The sequence below is a fragment of the Panicum virgatum genome, chromosome 7K (assembly GCF_016808335.1).
Source record: "Panicum virgatum strain AP13 chromosome 7K, P.virgatum_v5, whole genome shotgun sequence".
In the NCBI taxonomy this organism is placed as follows: Eukaryota; Viridiplantae; Streptophyta; class Magnoliopsida; order Poales; family Poaceae; genus Panicum; species Panicum virgatum.
In genome coordinates, this window is record NC_053142.1 from 42,024,381 (window position 1) to 42,043,049 (window position 18,669).

At 46.6% G+C, this 18,669-nt stretch overlaps 3 protein-coding genes across 5 annotated transcripts; 1 reads left to right on the top strand and 2 right to left on the bottom strand.

Moving 5' to 3' along the window:
- Window positions 1–1,559: 1,559 nt before the first annotated feature.
- LOC120640271 (putative cyclin-dependent kinase F-2) lies at window positions 1,560–10,155 on the bottom strand. Its single transcript, XM_039916124.1, has 3 exons — window positions 10,108–10,155; window positions 9,554–10,060; window positions 1,560–2,018 (listed from the first exon to the last, which is right to left on the bottom strand). Exons 1-3 carry the CDS (start codon window positions 10,153–10,155, stop codon window positions 1,560–1,562), a joined length of 1,014 nt encoding a protein of 337 aa, XP_039772058.1.
- A 1,443-nt stretch (window positions 10,156–11,598) lies between these two features.
- Window positions 11,599–13,658, top strand: LOC120642718 (protein TRIGALACTOSYLDIACYLGLYCEROL 1, chloroplastic-like). Of its 3 annotated transcripts, none has more exons than XM_039919283.1 (3): window positions 11,599–12,794; window positions 13,110–13,308; window positions 13,421–13,658. In XM_039919283.1, the coding sequence occupies exon 1, from the start codon at window positions 11,659–11,661 to the stop codon at window positions 12,673–12,675; it is 1,017 nt and encodes a 338-aa protein (XP_039775217.1). In that variant the 5' UTR covers window positions 11,599–11,658; the 3' UTR covers window positions 12,676–12,794; window positions 13,110–13,308; window positions 13,421–13,658. The 3 variants fall into 3 exon arrangements, with proteins under 3 accessions (XP_039775217.1, XP_039775218.1, XP_039775219.1); XM_039919284.1 differs by having other exon boundaries at window positions 13,115–13,308; XM_039919285.1 differs by lacking the exon at window positions 13,110–13,308.
- Window positions 13,659–15,422: 1,764 nt separating this feature from the next.
- On the bottom strand, window positions 15,423–16,358 carry LOC120642719 (acyl-acyl carrier protein thioesterase ATL4, chloroplastic-like). The gene is made up of 4 exons (XM_039919288.1): window positions 16,228–16,358; window positions 16,004–16,113; window positions 15,772–15,867; window positions 15,423–15,682 (listed from the first exon to the last, which is right to left on the bottom strand). The coding sequence occupies exons 1-4, from the start codon at window positions 16,331–16,333 to the stop codon at window positions 15,566–15,568; spliced, it is 429 nt and encodes a 142-aa protein (XP_039775222.1). The 5' UTR covers window positions 16,334–16,358; the 3' UTR covers window positions 15,423–15,565.
- Window positions 16,359–18,669: the final 2,311 nt, after the last annotated feature.

The window sequence follows — 18,669 nt, forward strand, 5'->3', positions numbered from 1 at the left end:
GAGTTCAGACTAAATGTTGTGATAGCATATTAGCCCTGACGCAAGAATTTTCTGAACAAGTTCTTCTATCCCAAATTTTCTCGTTATTTTTCTTTTTGAGAACAAGAGGGGAAGGAAACAGTCTAGCTACTTTATGTCAGCACGCAAAAGCTTTGCGTGTCAAATTTATAGAAAAAGGACCGCAAATGGACCAGCTACAAGTTCCTTAGGCCGAAAACTAAGTCAATGCTGTAGTTGTACAAAGAAAGTGGGGAAACTATTCGAAGCAAAACCAGCGTCTGTGAACATATACTTGAAACGTTTGAGAGCCTACAGGCAACTTACAGTCTCTCTGCATGAAGTGGACCTAAAATTTGTTATTCCTAGCCACATAATAAGTTGTGTGTGATTTCGCAGCACCTGAAACTTGAATCCCATTCGAATCTCCAATGACAAATAATCTACATTCACTTATCTTTTTGTTCCAAAATTGTTCTGAAAATAAAATAAAAAGGAATACAGGAGCTCTGCCGATTTTTATAGTAGGCCTGTCGCCTACTACATTGTCTGTCATATTTATTTCAAAAATCAGTGGTGCACTCCATCTTTGTGCAGATGCCAGACGTTGGATTGATTTCTTCAGCAAAAATAAAACGCTAGGAATTCCTGAACACTGCAATTAGCTTGCTGACAGATGGATTCAATAGACCTTACTACTTCTTCCCCTGCACCCACTGAATTTTTGGCTGACCATAGAGAACACATCAATAACCACATTGGTTTGAGCCCCATCACCGTAGTAACCTTAAACATCATAATGCGCCCTCCCCGAGCACCACTTTGCACTTGAAAAGTTGACAAACACATGTCCATCATCTTGGCACTAAAGAATAATGATAGGGCGGGTCCGCATCAATCCCATGCCTAATCAATTCACTTTCCGATGGCTCAGCTTTGGTTACTGTTTCACTTGCTTCTGGAACCCAATGTAAGAATGGAGATCGATCATTGTCAGCATAATCAGGCTTTTGGAATATGTCATTAAATTAAATACTTCGACAGAATTATGTAGCACCGAAATTCCGCAGTTCACTTCAAAATGCTTCCCTCAGATGCAATTGTGGGCCGGGGATCGTTGCTGTTGGCCTGTTGCACTCACGAATCAAATCTCCAAAGAATGTTCGCATGTAGAATTTCCAGCATCTTGCTTGTGTTACGTTTACGTCGTTTGACTCAAGTATGGTTTAGATGTCTGTGAGTTAAACATTGCATATTCAGATTCTATTTTCGTATATATACCTTATTGGATTCTGGCATACAAAAAATTCAGAGATGTCTAGGTGCCTCATCAGGGCTAAGCGTGAGATACTGACAGCAAGATCAAGCAAATTCATTCATCAAAAGCATAGCATGAAAGGATTTAATTCAAATAATGCAATTTACATCACTATAGCGACAACATTACAAGAGTTCATCATCAACGATCTTTTCATCCAAAAAAGCATAGCATGAAAGGATTTAAGTCAAATAATGCAATCTGCATCACTATACTGATAACATTACAGGAGTTTATCAATGATCTAAGTCACGCAAACAGCATGTATGTGATGTATCCTCCGTCTTTTGGGCAACGGCGACAACACCTCCACTTTGTTTGGGTGCAGCTCCAGCGCCAGCGCGTCAATCTTGGCGAACCAGGGGTGCTCGAGCGCGGCAGCTGCCGTGAGCCTCTTTTTGGGGTTGCACGTGAGGAGGCCGCTCAGCACCTCGAATCCTTCCTTGGACAGCTTCGTCTCGGGGAACAGCTCGCGCAGATGGTTCTCCCGCTGCACGTCCACCAGTTGCGGCATCACCTCGGTGGCGAACGCCGTGGACGAGAACCACGGCCATGTGCTGTCGTCGGGCGCGCCGAGCACTTCGAAGATCGCGCCGAGCTGCCCCTGGTCGTGGAAGCCCTGGAACAGAGGTCTCCCGCCGTCGATCAGCTCCGCCATGACGCAGCCGAGGGACCAGACGTCGACCTGCGTGCCGTAGTCGGGCTGTCAGGTCAAATGGAACGACTAGAGTGTAGGTCGAATAGAGACTTTCTTTTTTTCGGAGCCACCGCAGGTTCGTTGGTGAAGTTCTGCGCTAGGGCAGTGATGCGCAGTGCAGAGACGACGTGGTGGCGGTGTCGGCGTGGTGCAGGATTGACGGCGTTGTCGTCAATGGCGAGACAGTGGGAGTGACGGCGCGACACAGTGGAGCTTTCCCGTCGCTGACAGCCCCCCTCTCAAGATCGGGTTAGGGTTTGGATGATGGCAACTGTAGCGGCGGCGAACCTCGTATCCTGAGCCGTCAGTCCCCACTTCCTCTTTATAGGGCTGCGCGACGGGGGCCCACCAGCCTCGTCTTGGGCTGGGCCCCCGATCAGGGCGCAAGGTCAAGGGATTAGTTAGCCGTTGGGTCAACGGGTGGACATCAATTCCAACATTCTCCCCCTTGATCTCTTCTTATACTTTCACCTTTATATCTTTTACTTCTTTTCATATTTCATCACAGATTAATGCATAGAGCAGTTTCATCGTCACGGTCGGTTGCCGATAGATTCAACAACTACAATACGTGTCTCTGTTCTGAAATAGATACTTTAACTTTGGGGCCCTTTATTGTCCGGAAAATATAGGCTATACCATAAACCCATATCGACTGTGTGTTCTCTGTACACACTGGGCGGCAAGCCTTTAATAAGTGGATCCACAAACACATGTCTGTCATTCTTTTACTCAATGCATTTCAACATAATTCCGGACTTTCTCCTTTACAACATATAACTTTGTGTCAATGCGTTTGGCACCACACTTGACTCGTTGGTCATAGAAGCAAACTACTTAAATGGTTATCGCTGTTGTCAACCATTATCAAACTCCGGGTACAGGTTCCTTTAACCATTTTGCTTGTCCCTCGGCCTCGTATCATGCTATACCATATCTTTGCATCACATTGATGTTAATTATTCTATTTTGGAGATTTTCCACACAAAAACTCCAAGTGTGAAAGTTAGCGACAATTGTGGATTTCGCTACATATTTCACAAGCTCTATTTTTGTACTCACAACCCTTTGAGAGCACTAATTATTTCTTTCACCCTGTTCAGCTGGTGGACAGCCTCCAGCCTCTACAGTATTTTCCTCTCACACAACTCCAGCTCCAGCCTCCGGCCACTAGCCAGGCAACAGTGTTTTTCTCTCACACAACTCCAGCTCCAGCCTCCAGCTCCAACCTGCCGAACGGGGTGTTTCTTAGCACGAGGTCGATATTCTCAATTTCATTCCAGTGATCTATATCTGGATTGAACTTTTGCCAAAATAATCCGGATACACGAAATATGTCAGGGTAAATTCTTTACTTGCACGCTCATAAAGCTTCTAACAGCTGAAGCTTATGGAACTATTTCCATCTCACATCGGTTCCTGGAGCACTAAAGTTCCCAAAACTATTACCCTTGACGATAGGAACAGGCGTAGGTTTACTCATATGCATACTTCATCTCTTTAGAATCTTTTCTAGGTATGCCTTTATTGTAACCATAATACCCCTTTCTTTTTATCTCGATGAGTTTCAATTCTTAGAACAAAAATCAATCACCGAGATCAAAAACTTGAGGACAAGAATTCTTTATCTGAAATAGCATATTAACACCACCACTAGTCGGTAGGGTGTTATCTTTAAGTTGTAGAAATAAAATTTCCCATTCTTTAACTTTCCTTAAAACTATTGTCCTCCTCAATCTCTTTAAACCCAAATTTTTTTACTATTTCTATGAACTTTAGACACCACCATCTCAAGGCTTTAAATGGGTTTCTTCTTGTGGTATCTCATATATTCTTTCTTTCCATGAAAAAACGTCAAGTAGTGTCATGTAAATATTTCTTTTCTTTGTGTGAAACTTTTGTCACAAGCCTTGCGTTATATCTTTCACCATTCCCTCTAGAGTCACATTTATCTTTGTAGGTCCATTACAAGCTACTGTGATGACTCTTTTAGGAATCATTTTCTTTTTCCATGGACTTAGCCCATAGAATTCTCGTGACTTCTTCAAAAGAGGTGGAATAAACCTCCATTTCTTTTCTTGACACATTGTTTTCTGTATAGGGCTATTGTTGCTCTTTGCCAAAAGGCAATGGAGACCCTTCTTTACATTATTCATCTTTTTGAAAAGCTAACAACAGGTGTTGTATACAACATCAACAAGTATGAGAAACTTATTGCTCCTGAATCATCGAAGTGGACACGCATTCCTACTTCTCTTCAAGGCTTAGGTCTCTACATACCATGCTCCCCCAGATTATTCCATCTTCTATAAAGATGGCATATCAGTAAATCTCTTGTTTGGGTTCCATCTGTTTAAAACTTTATATATACTCTGAAGCACCGTCTTACTATCTTTGAGGGTTGTCTAGTATGAATATAGGGGTATCAATATAGTGATCGTTGTACCCTCCCTGGCGGTCACATTTATCTTTCATAGATCATCTTTTGCTTTCAATGTATAGTACTCATCATAAAGTGTAAGGAAGTATCTTTCTTAACTGTTTCATATTTCTCCCCCTCGAAATGTGGCATAAACTTTTCTGCCACAATTTCGAAATCTATTCATAACTCTTGTGAATGAGGGAACTTTTATTACTTCATCCACATGATTACGTCATGCAAGACAATGTAATTTCTTAATTCGTATGGGAGTACTTTTTTCCACATTTCATTTCGAGAACTCAACAGAGTCTTTTATGACCAGTAATTTAGCGAGTCACGCTCGCGTATCATCCTTATCTTGAGGTTTGCATGTAACTTTCCATTATTCTTAAACCCATTAAGTGCTTAATCATTGTGACACAATAGAAGTGCCCGATCAATATTAGAATAGCATAAGAGCTACTCCAAAAGTTCTCTCCCAGTATGGGATGCACCAAAAGCACATGAGTCATCACAACTTTTCCCGCCATGCAGGATAAAAACTATGCCAATTTTAACCGCAATGCGGGTTACTTTTCCTGGACATAACTTTCAAGATTAGATCGTGTTCAATCATTAATTAAGAAATTAATCCGAATATTCCATAACACACATGCTTAGTCTGATGTTGGTCAAATTAGCCGTGCATGCCTTATTACATCTCTGACTGAACTCAAAATAAATTCTTTTTGATAGAAAGTACATAAGAGACATTTCTCAAACTGAACTCTTATTACTCTATCTTCTTTTCTTGGATCAATATCCATGAGTACCTTTTCTTTTAAGCCATTCTTTTACAGAGAATACATTTTCTGATGCAATGACTTTCTTTCTTTCTTTCTGAGTCACAAGTACCCAGTTCATTTTTTTGTCCCTTCAAGGAGGACTACATGCAAAACTTTGTCTGAAAAGGCAATAATCAAAACTTTAGGTTATATTCTATATCACCGTTGGGCAGAAATAGAATAAAATATCTTTTCTGTACACTAAAATCGCATCACCGTTGGGCAGAAACAGAATTAATGTATGAAAAACACAATTAACTTTAAAACCATATATCTGTTCCTCAAAATTAAATTCTTCCGATGGTTCGAATTTAATTAGAGGATGATTAACTTTATTGCAGCGGAAATAAGAAAATACATTTCTTTACTTTAACAGCAGTTCTTTATGTATTCTCTCAAAAAGATCACTTTAATGCAATATTTACAAAGGAATTTAAACTTTAAGCTATGACTCATAAAATTATAATATTGTTATCATCAACGTTGGTCAGAAAATAACAATACTACAATTAACTTTAAAAATCCCTTCTTTGAGAGCTTTCTTTATGGCTCATGTTGTTAAGACAAACCAATGCTCAACTTTAAGACTTTAAATGACGAAATGATGCCAGAATTTAACTTTAACTTAAGACTTCATAAGCTTTTCTGAGGCTTTAAACTTTAAATGTGTCTTTAACCCACATGGAAAAACTCATTTAAGAGTTTTATATTATTCTTTCAATTAAATCTTCTTGTTGGTTCTGATTTAATTGAAAGATAACATCATTGTAGCAGCGGAAAACATTTTCTTTATAGACACAATACTTTGTGCTCAGTTTCTCTCTAAACAATTTATCTCGTTGGTTTAAAATTGAATAGAGGTAAAACTTACTCAAAGTAGGCTTTTTAATCATGCTCTTAAAATTTAATTGTCCCGTTGGTTCTAATTAAATGAAAGAGCAACAATATGAACTTTGCAGCGGAAACTAGAGATGGCAGCGGATCGGATTCGGTGCGGGTATCCGCGGGTTTCGGTTTTTCGGGTTTCGGGTTTGGTGTTGGTTTTTCGCCCACGGTTTTCAGGTTCGGGTTTGGGTTTGGTTTCGGGTTCGGTTTCAGGTTTTGGTTTCCACCCGTGGATATCCAATGGATATCCGAAATAAATTATTTGGAATTAAAACTCATGTTTTATAATATGTTAATGATAATTTATTTACTTAGACTATTAAATTTATTGAAAGTTGAGTCATGAAAATATTTATTATTTGTTGCCTCTTGTTTATACATGTGAATATGTGTATATTTATCCGCGGGTTTCGGGTATCCATTCGGGTTTCGGGTATCCGCGGGTTTGATTTTGGTGATGGATTTCTACCCGAATCGGTTTCGGATTCGGGTTCGGGTTTCGATTTCGGGTTTCGGTTTTGGGTGCACGAAGACTCCACCCGATCCGAACCCGACCCGTTGCCATTCTTAGCGGAAACATGTAGGAATTTCTATTTTCAGAAGCAATACTGTGAACTTTTATCTCTAAACAATATACACGTTGGTGCAAAATTGAATAGAGATCAAACTATAAACAAATCCATTCAAAATTCTATATAAAATGCTTCTGAAAAATAGAAAAAACAATAAAAGACTGTCACTGTCCAGGAGACCCATGCGCGAAATCAGCCCGCGGCCTGTTCGGCCGCCTCCTTTTGGGCCCGAAGCCCGACAGCCAACAGCCGGCCCGCCGAAACGGCCCGCCGTGCGTCTCCCTCCTCTGCCCGTGTGGGCCGCTTGCCAGCCCAAGAGGCGAGGCGCGATCCTGGCCGTCGATCCGGGATCGGACGGCCGGCCGTGTTGTAAGGATCACCGGTGTGTCTGACCCTCGAGGGGGAGGGGGTGAATAGGGTCGCTAATCGCTTTCTATCCTAGGGCTCAATCTATTTGCATGAGATAAACCTAACACGTCCTACACATGCTAGTTATGATTAAGGTTTATCTATGTTACTCTCTACTTACCCCTAAAAGACTTGCAACCTATAGCCAATCCTAATCAAACTAACTAGGAAAGTAAAGGCACGCAAGATAGAGTAAATGTGGAAACGTAATAAGGTAAGTAAAGAGGTAAGGGAGAGAATATGCAAACTCCCGTGAAGACACCAAGACACACGATTTAACGTGGTTCGGTTAGGACACCAAGTCCCTCCCTACGTCCACGGCGACTTGTCCAACAAGAACAAGTGTGATGCCAAGTCTCTTCGCTTGATCACCGTCTTGTGTTCGCCACCAAGGCTTCCGGCAAGCAAAGGCTAAGTGGCGCCAAGTCACCAAGACAAGGCCACCGCCACTGTCTCTCTCAGAGCGTCACCAACGGCACCGTCTTCACTATTGGAGTTTCTCACCAAGAGGGGTCTCCTTCCCCGCACAAAGTGTCGTTGCCTCTCCACACCAAGTCAGAGGGTCACACGACGAGTACACGATTGCTTGCCGCAGCAAGACTTTGCTCAAGAGAGCTCTCGCAAGAACTAATCCCTATACAAGTGCACAAAGCACTCTCTCAAAGCTTCTCACAAGCTAGATATGACACTAAGCTTTGCTAGGATGGTTGGAGATGTTAGTTTGCTTGGGCAACACTTCCTTTAACTTTTCTAGCGTCCAACCATGTGCAGCAACCGGCCTTGGGGGTATATATAACCCACACACCACAAAAGAGCCGTTGGAAATTGACTGACAAAAAGCGTTATCACCGGTTAAACCGATGATCCACTTTGTGTCATCACCGGTTTAACCGGTGAACACCTTTTTCCAACTAGCCGTTATACTTCAACGGCTACCTTAATCAACCGACGTAATCAACTGGTGAATGTATCTTCATCGCCGGTTTAACCGGTGCATGTAACTGTCCCAGAGTTCCCGAAAACTAACTCTCTGGACAACAACACCGACGTTCACTTTGCCTTGATCGCCGGGTTAATCGGTGCCTGTAAAACTCCTGCTGCTTCTTCGGCCTCCAAGTCCATTACACCGGTGAGTGTAAAACACCTAACGCCGGTTAATCCGGTGCCAAACCCTAGCTCGCAGCTTCTGTGTTCATTGCACCAATGAGTGCAATTTGCTCATCATCGGTTTAACCGGTGATAGCAAATTGTCTTCATTTTGATCTTTTCGACTTGGATTTCTTCACGGTCTCTTCAATTCTTGTCCTTTGGAACCACCGTAGCTACGTCTATCTTCTCTTTGTCATCACTTGAACCTAAAAGCCTGAGAATGGTCATCTTAATAATCATATTAGTCCAAGTGTTGTGTTGTCTATATCAATCACCAAAATATTATATTGAAATATGGCATGAGAGGCCATTTTCGCTACACGTGTTCCTCGCAGGAACAAAAGGGGCGACGCCGGCGCCCCCCAAACCCTAGGCTATTTCTTCCCCCCTTGCTCTCTCCACGCGACGGCGGCGGCCATGGCGACCGAGGACGAGCGTGTGGTGGCGGCGCCGCGGCTTCCTCGCCGGCGCGCGCGCTTGCCGGAGGGTGAGCGCGCCGCCGTCAAGTGAGCCGTGGTCAGCACCCTTTCACGCGAGAACCGCGAGCGCACGCCACCGGCATCCCGGCGGCGGCGAACAGTGGCTCGGCTCAGTGCCGGGCCGGCGAGGGAGTGACCCTGCACGGCCGGCGAACGGTGGGGAGGAACCGCAGGTAGGTCCCGCAGACCTCAAACCCTAGGGTTAGGGTTCAATGTTTGCTTTTCTTTTTTGATTCGAAAATCGATTTCGTTTACATTCCCTCTTTTCTTTCGATTCGCATTCGAATCCACACTCCCCATCTTGATCTACACACTAGATCGGCTCTGATACCAATGTTAGGTCAAATGGATCGACTAGAGTGTAGGTCGAATGTAGACTTTTCTTTTCCCGGAGCCACCGCATGTTCGTTAGTGAAGTTCTGCGCTAGGGCAACGACGCGCAGTGCAAAGACGACGTGGTGGCGGTGTCGGCGTGGTGCAGGATTGGCGGCGTTGTCGTCAACGGCGAGCCAGTGGGAGTGACGGCGCGGCACAGTGGAGCTTCCCGTCGCTGACAGCCCACTCTCAATATCGGGTTAGGGTTTTGATGATGGGAACTGTAGCGGCGGCGAACCTCGTATTCTGAGCCGTCAGTCCCCACCTCCTCTTTATAGAACTACGCGACGGGCCCACCAGTCTCGTCTTGGGCTGGGCCCCGATCAGGACGTGAGGTCAAAGAATTAGTTAGCTGTTGAGTCAACTGGTGGGGAACAATTCAACACGGGCTTCTCCAGCATCTCCGGCGCCATATACCGCAGCGTGCCGGCCGGCTGGTACGCGGCCGCTCGTCGGCGGACATGGCGAGCCCGAAGTCGCAGATCTTGACGACGCTGCGGCCCTCGGCGACGAGGTTGTTCTGGGGCTTGACGTCGCGGTGGACGATGCGGCTGGCGTGCATCTGCTTGGCGGCCGTGAGCAGCTGCCACATGGCGGCGCGGACCGTGGCCTCGGGCAGCGGGGGACCCCCGCGGCCGCTGGGGAGCTGGCGGAGGACGTCGTGGAGGCTGGGGCCCACGTAGTCCATGACGAGGCGGAGGTCCAGGGTGCCCGGGGCGCGGACGATATCGTGGAAGCCGACGACGAAGGGGTGGGCCCCGCCACCGCTCGCCTCCTCGAGGAAGCGTGCCTCCCGCAGCGCCGCCCCGGGGCCGCCGCCGTGGCCCCCCGCGCCGAGGCGCTTGATGGCGACGACCCGGCCGGTGCCGCGGTGCCGCGCCTTGACGACCGTGCCGAAGGCCCCCTTGCCGAGGCGGCAGGCGGTCTCCTCGTACTGCTCCGTGCTGCCGACGGCGCGATACGCCTCCTCTTGAGGCCGGCCGGTCCCGCGGCGGCGTGGTCCCGGACGGCGGCGGCGGGCTCGGCCATCGCGAGCGGTAGAAGGCGGGACGGCGGATTGCTTGCCCTTGCCCTAGGCACTGGACAGCGGAGGATGACGGCCGAGGTCGGCGGCGATGTGAGTCGAGTGCCGAAGCAAGACGAGGCGAGCATTTATTATGGGAGTGAGTCCGACCGCGAGTTGAGTTGAAACCGTTGTCAACACGAAATCCATCCCTGATGCTCCCGTAGCAACCGCCGGATGCAATCCGATTCCGCAGACGCGGGAGCCTAATTAGCAAGGTTTGCTTGGCCGTAACGCATCTCTCGGTGCGCATGGTCTGTGAAACCAGGACCTTTTTTACTGTTCATGCTGTAAATCTATATACTAGTGTTTCCGGGCCAAACTTTGTAAGAGTATCTGCTGCTGAATTTAAAGTTCACCGCTTTTCGGGTCAGTAATTTCCTCCCAAAGAATAATGTAAAAGTGTGATTTTTTTTCAATCCTTTTTGAACTTTGAAGAGCTTGAGATGTTGCTGTTTACCTCTGCACCGAACTTTGAAGAACCAGTGAAACAAAGCATTTCTATTACTTCATATATGTGTTACTTTGCTGATTTTTTTTTCCTGATATCGATTGCTTGGACAAGCTAACAAATTATCACTCATTCTAGGTTCACCTAGTAAGGGCTATTTACTTTTAACTGAAATAGATCAAGAACTGCTGTTAGCTACTATTATATTATTATGACAACATGTCCATGTATTTTGCAATATACTTATTTACTTCCTAAGGTCATAAAAAATGGGGTATACCCATGAACAGGGTCAGAAAATATTGACAAGTGACCTTACATGTGGGAATTGCTCCACTGCTTTGCTGAGGCACTGGCCAGAAGATGACCTGATCTGCGATCCAACTAGCTGTTGCAACCATTCCACTTCAAGGGCTGAGCTTGAACTGGCCTCACGAATCAAGCAGACATCATTCTTTCATACGCCAAGAGAAAACTATGTAACTGGAACTAGAAATGCTGATGACTGTAAGCCTGTAACATCTAACGACACTTGTCTACAATGCAACGCGGAAACTTTCAGAATGACGACATTATGATGACTGTCCATGTTGAAACTTGTCTCTGTAACTGGATTTCTGCCCTGAACTTTGAAAGACAATCCGCAACTCGATGCATATATCTATAAATTTTAATAATATTGTTGTGGAGGATTGTTTTTTCTGAGGAATTATGATACCGTGATTCATCTACATTGGCAATTCAACGTGCCTACCCGCTGGTGTTTGCTTTTCAGATTCTTCGCAACATCTGAAAACATTTGTTTGGTTTTAGATCGACGCATTGCATTGCTGCGTTGGCTTCAGTACTGAGAGCCATTTCGTCAGTTTGGTGGAAGCAAGTGTCCTTTTCACGGCCCACCCAAAAGCCCACGAGACAAGATGGCCCGCGCACCCCCCACGCCACGCCATTCCCCATCTCTTTCCCCACCCACCCCACTCAACCTCGCCGCCGAGCCGATCTCCGACGATTGCCCGCCATGTCGTCAGCCGCCGCGCTCCTCCTCCGCCCCACCTCCGCCACGACGCACCCGCTCCTCCACCTACCCAGCCCCAAATCCTTCGTCCTCCGCCTGCACCCGTCTCGCCGCCGCCTGCCCGTTCCGCGCCTCTCCCTCACGCCCACCACCTCCAGCAACAGCAACAATTCCCCTCCCCTGCCGTCCCCTCCGCACCCCTCGCCCGAGCCCGCGGCCCCGCCTTCCCTAGTCGCCAATTGGTCCCCGCCGCGCGCGATCTGGCGGGGCCTCTCGGCGCTGCTCCTCGCGGGGCAGGTCTTCCACCGCGTCCTCACGGGCCGCGTCCACCGCCGCAACCTCCTGGCGCAGCTCCGCCGCGTGGGGCCAGGGAGCGCGGGGGTCGCGCTCCTCACCGCCGCCTTCGTCGGCATGGCCTTCACCATCCAGTTCGTGCGCGAGTTCACGCGCCTCGGCCTCCACCGATCCGTCGGCGGCGTCCTCGCACTCGCGCTCGCGCGCGAGCTCTCGCCGGTCGTCACGGCCGTCGTCGCCGCCGGCCGCGTCGGCTCCGCATTCGCCGCCGAGCTCGGCACCATGCAGGTGTCCGAGCAGACCGACACCCTCCGCGTCCTCGGCGCCAACCCCGTCGACTACCTCGTGGTCCCGCGCGTCCTCGCCTGCGTGCTTGCGCTCCCGGTGCTGACACTGATCAGCTTCGCGCTTGGCCTCGCCTCCTCGGCATTCCTTGCCGATTCCGTCTTTGGCGTCAGCGTCAGCATCATTTTGGAGTCTGCACGCAGGGCGCTGCGGCCATGGGACTTGATCAGCTCCTTGCTCAAATCTCAAGTGTTTGGAGCCATTATCGCGGTGGTGAGCTGTGCCTGGGGTGTCACAACCCATGGAGGAGCCAAGGGTGTTGGCGAGTCTACAACATCTGCAGTGGTCGTTTCTCTGGTTGGGGTTTTCATTGCAGACTTTGCTCTGTCCTGCCTGTTCTTCCAGGGTGCTGGTGATTCACTCAAGTATGCAATGGGTTGAGGCAGAATCACAGCAGAGGAATTTTTTGCTTTGTAGGAGCGTAGCATAGTCTTGTACATTAACAAGAGTGGTGCAGCACATCCAAATAGGCGAACATTGCAACATCAGCCGCTCTCCAGGTGACATGCATTAATTTTTCCCCCTGATATCCACAAGAAGTCATTTACTGTTTTGTTATGCCTTTGTTGTGCTAAACTGCCGCTCGATTATCTGACATTGATTCATGTGTAACTTATTCACGAAACTATTGGTGGAACCAGTGTAATACATACTGATTTAAGTATGAGGAAAATGTGGTTATTGTCTGCTTAGGGCAGCTATGTAAATACAGACTGCTTCAGAGATCTGCTGCTTTCAGAACACAACAATGAAATAATATTGTTGTGCCTGGAAAAGCACATATACTCCTATTAAGAACATTGCTTTCACAACAGTGCAGATAATCTTGCCTCCTTAGCATTAAGCATCCATGGATGATAAGACCCGAATAAGGTGGTTGGACAGCCTTGTTTATTGAAAAAGAAAAAACAGTGCCTCCAGGTTCCAGTATGAATTGCCAGATTAATGGATGTGTGGGACATGCTGGAATTCCCTGGTTGAGTGTGCACACTATTGTTATTGTAGATGCTTCAGGTGATTAGCTGTTATTATTGCACATTTCATCTTTGATTTGCACGTACACCTCTAGAATAAAGCTTGGGAAACTTCTGTAATTCTTGGTAAACCAATTTTTTTATTTTGCCAGCCATTGCATCATCAGGACGTGTCTCTGCCTCTCTGGAATGACGATTTGGACTGTTTCATCTTCACTTATTTGGTTAAATTTCACCATTATTTGTTTGTCATGCTACTTAGGTAGGTTCTACTCTTCCTCCAATAAAAGAAGTGGTGTACTATTGTCCACAGGATTACTGCCTCATCTGGACATGTCTCTGGAATAATGAATTGGACAGTTTTACAGTCATTTATTTGGTTAATTTTCACTCTGTGGTCCTTGATTTGTTTGCCATGCAAATTACTCCTTTCATTCCAAATTATAAATTGTTTTGTCCTTTCTAAATACATAGATTTTGCTCTATGTACAATATATCTAAAAAAGTCAAAATAACCGATAGTTGGAAAGGGGTGACTTAGTAGGTAGGGTTCTACTCTTCCTTGCAACAAAATCCACAAGATTGCTTCTAAGTAGCTCGCCACCACCGTAAACAACTACATTTTGAAGTATGAAAATTATCTTATGAGGTGAGTTTGTAATAAGGATCGGCAGTCCCTTAGAATCAATAAAGATAATCGTTACGGTCCCAGCCAGCGCAGACTGTTAACCATTGGTTGATAACATAGTATGTTCACGAACTTTGCCTAATAGTTACTCACTTTCTCTGTACAACTATTGCAAGTATCAAATATTAAGAACCATGACCTGATTTACTTTTACAAGAAAATAATTGAGGCATGGCAAGAGCATCTCCAATGGAGCTCTTATCCAATCCAGTACCTTACTTTGAAGGCAAAATTGATGAAAAGTCATCTTCAACCAGCTCTCTATCCCTCATTTTAGAGATGAGAGGCCTCGACCTCACCTAGCCCCTATCTAATTTATCGCACCAACCGTTGTGCCTCGCATGTCGTCCCGAACTTGCTTCAGCCACAAGGCTGCCATGGGTGCTGCCCCGGAGTTGGTGATGATGGTGGACTCTCCGTCCTCCATGATCGCCATGGCGAAGCGAGGGGCTCAGCCATGGCTAGGAGAGAGAGTGAGCTCGGGTGTCAAGCGTAGAGGGAGACTTGCTCATAGGAGCCGGTATGTGCAAAGCAGAAAAGAGATGGAGATGGGTATGTTGATGTGTGGGAGTTACTAGGAGGGCAAATATGAGGGGGTGTGGGATATAGGGGTTGAGTCTAGCATCTCCAAGAGTATCCTATTTCTTTTTCCCATCCTTATTTTTTTGGAAAAAAGGCAAAAAATACTCTCCAATAGTTCCCCATACTAATTCTCTATCTTCTAACAATTGGCAAATTGGGTTCCCTTGTGCGTAAAAATACGCACACCTCCGTGGCTCCCCATCGCCCCTCCCTCGCGACTTTTTTTTTCTGGCGCCTTCTTCTTCCCCGCGACATCCTTTCTTCGCCCCATGGATCCAGTCTATTCTTTTCGTTTTTCCCACATTCTAGGATTTAGAGTTTAGTTTCTGTAGCCGCCACTGCAGCCGTTGGCCTCCTGCCATGGACTGCGCCCGCCGCTAGTTCTTCCCGCACCGATTCCAGCCGCCACGGTCCGTCACCGGCACAAGAGGTAAAACGGAACCCTCTCATCGTTCTCTTTCTTTTCCCCCAAATTTCAAGCCCTCTCGTGCCCTGAATCACCGGCAATCTGACTTGCAAGAAGCTTCTGTTTGCCAGCCATAGAAGTTTCTCATGGAATTATCTTTGTGGGGCCACAACTTCTCATTTTTTGGAGAAAAATAGGGAACTATTGGAGATGAACTCTTTTTTGCCTTCTCATACCTATTTGGAGAGTTGGCAAACAACAACTTTTGGGGAGAAAATATTAGGAACTCTTGGAGATAAGAGACCTATTTTAGAGAAGCGATTGGAAAAAATAGAGAGATCCGCTGGAGATGCTCTTATGATATTTTTTTTACAACACAACCAAGTTGTCTGAAGAGAAATTCCGAAATACAAAACCTTATAGTTGTACTCCGGTTTCAATTCCCTTATTTATTACATAATTACATGTGTATCTCATACATTGTAGGTACACAATTTAGCGAAACGAATGGAACCATAAACACCATGATATCATAGTATAAGATATATCGCAAAAGCAAGAGTAGAATACTGCTTTCTTCCAGTTTTTCCTCCGTCCTAACATTATTCTCCTAATCTCTTACTAGGCGACTTTGCAGGAGAAGGCCTCTACCAAACTCGCTGACAACTCCGGGAATACCCGAGTTGGACGGTAGTCTTTGCTGAGGCAAACAGCGGTCGCCCGGCCTTCCAACACGAGCTGCCAAGATTAGCACATAATTAATTAAAGGTGTGAGACATATGGAGTACTTACGATAGCATGCTACCAGTTCATGTATCGTGATGTACCTTACGATCCGGCAGGGTCTCGATCATGTGCTCCACAATAATCCGCACGCCTTTGATTAGCACGGGCTTCACCTTGCAAACAAACATGTCACCGCTCTGACGATGCAACACATATAAAATGTTGAATTGTAAGTAAAATTCCGTGACATTTTTTTTCATTGCACGAGGAATATAGTTTGGCATGAATGAGTTTAGGCAGCAAATGAACAAAGATAGAGAGACATGCATGTACCCTGAGAGGCGCGAAGTACTTGAGGTTCAGCTCTGCCAGAGCCATGGCGTTGCCCGTGGATGTCCAGTAGTCCACGCTGATGCCCAGCTGCTCAAGCATCACGTCCCGACCTGACACGCCGTATGCACGGCTCAGAGACTTGATAGATAATCGCGGATAGGCACGTGTCTGATGGGTGCCTACTAGCTAGCTAGGAATTATATGGATAATCTTTTTAGGCTCACCACTGTGGAGGTAGCTGGCGTAGATCGCGTTGTTGACGACGCCGTACTCGTCGACCTCGTCGTCACCGACCACCATCTCGATCTCGAAGAACTTGTCCTCGCTCATGGCGGTGGCCAGCTGCTGGTTCGACGCGGCGTGCTTGCCGGGGTGAGCATCATGCTGCTCGAGCACCTCGCGGCTGGTGTCGCGGGCGGCGACGGCGGCCACACCCCGGAGCCGGCGGTACTTGGGCCCCGCATCCACGTGCGCCGCCGCGACGACCCTGCCGAGACGAGGCGCCCGCCGACCAGTGCGCACCACCACGCGGTGGTGGCCATGGGCGCCGCCGGCGCCGAAGCTTATCCCATCTGCCGCGCGCAGCCGAGGGGAGAGGCCGGTGGCCTGACGAACGAGGCCGCCCATTATCTGCTGCTGCATTTGAGATCGATCTTGCGAGCGAGCAACAGTGGTGTGGCACGTACGTTCTTGATGGCAATGGTGGCTCTGGATATGGTGGTGGCTGGCAAGCGTTAGATACCGCCCAGATAGATGTGCCTTGATGCCAATGCGTGGCGACCTAGCTAGTTATATAGGTGATAGAGAATCAAAGCATGGGCATGAAAACGCCGGTTTTTCAACTGTGTCCTCGTGTGGCCTGTGGAGTTTTACTCGGAAAATTCTAAATCTGTGTGTGGGCGAGCCACTGGGCATGCTCTGCCATTCTCTCTGCTAGGAAATTCTCGATGCAAGGAAGTTTCATGTGGAGGGATTTTAGTCTCATTAAATGGCATGCCACATGGATAAACAACATTGGCATGGCATCAAATTTGTGAGCAGAAAAGAATTGGATTTTATTGGGATGAAAAGTGTTGTACATAGTTACCATTTGTCTTAAAACCGAGATGAAACCCCATTGAGGGAAATTCCTCTCTCCATGCCTTCTCGAGCCCGTTCGGCCGTTCTCCATGCCTTCTCTTCCCTCCGTTTTAATATATGACAGATCAATAAGGAGATTAAATGACATTATTTGCCTATTTATTAGCCATATTTGATACTAGTTGATTGCTACATGCAACTAAATAGGGTAAAATGACTAGTTTTTTTTTACAATTTTTGGATCCTATAATGACTTGTCTTTTCTTGGATGGAGCGAATAGCACTTAGTAATTTAGAAAAATTTACAAGTGGTTGCATAATTCATATGGTATGTTTGATCTCATCACCATGCAATAATTGTAAGGAATTGTTTTATTCATCAGATTGAATCTATAAATTTTTATGACAGTTCTTGCTTCACCCCATCTAAGTACAAGGAAATACAAAAAATCTGCGTAATTTGCCGGCAGCTCAGTTTATCTATTGTGCGGCACTGCAGCGGGTTGACTACTGGAGCACGGGACCAGGACCCACTGGATTGTACTCGTGGAGGGGGTTTCCACTGTTCATCTGGTCCGAGCTTGAGAAGGCACGCATGAATCCAGGTCAAGCTGGTGGCACGTGGCCTTGACCGTCGATGGATTTGGTAGAGCAAATAGTCAGAAGTTAGAAGTAGTGCTGCCGTTTGCCTTGTATTCCTGGAGTCGATGGCGGGTGGGGCTACCTGAAGTGGGTCCGCAGAGCCATTTTAATTTGCAGGAAATGCATGAATGCATCAACCTAAGTTAGACGAAGACACGAAAAGTTTAGAGCAGAGACGGCAATTATCACGGTGAGCACACTGTAGCGATGAAGAAAAAAAAGTTGACCCCCCCCCCCCCCCCCCCCGCGGCCACCCCCACCCACACCTGCTGTCAATACAGAAGCATTGGTGGTAATCAACAGTTCATTTATTTACGCTCTGCAAGTGAAATGTTTGTTTTTATAAAATCAGTTAAAATTGTGTTGATCTCTGCAGAAAAAACGCAAGCACCAAGAAATCGCACTACAGGCAGGTCGAGGCTTCTGGTGCGTAGACCGTACACTCTTCTTTCCTCGTTGAAGTCCTCGGTCCTCCTGGACCTCTTTGGTAGCTTCTGACAGGAACTTTCTTGTTTGGATTTACTTTACCACGGGGCACAGTCATTTGCTTTGATAACCTTCATCCGTGTAAATGGACGAAAGAATGAAGGAGCCACAAGGAACAAGGACGTCATCTGTTTTGTAGGCTTGTAGCGGTACGAAACAAGCAGAAGCACTTCGTTTGTTTTGCCTGGTTCCAAATAGGGATGGCAACAGGTATATACCCGTCGGGTAGTGGCCACCCATACCCGTACCCGTTAGGATTAAATTTTACCCGTCGGGTTACCCGTACCCGCATACGGGTAAGAAAATGATTCCATACCCGTACCCGTCGGGTAATTTTTACCCGTCGGGTAACCCACACCCGAAATCATACCCGAGTATTACATATAAATATTAGACATTCACATGAAAAATAAATCATTACAAGCTTCATTTCAACAAGTTAATGGCTCATATGGGTT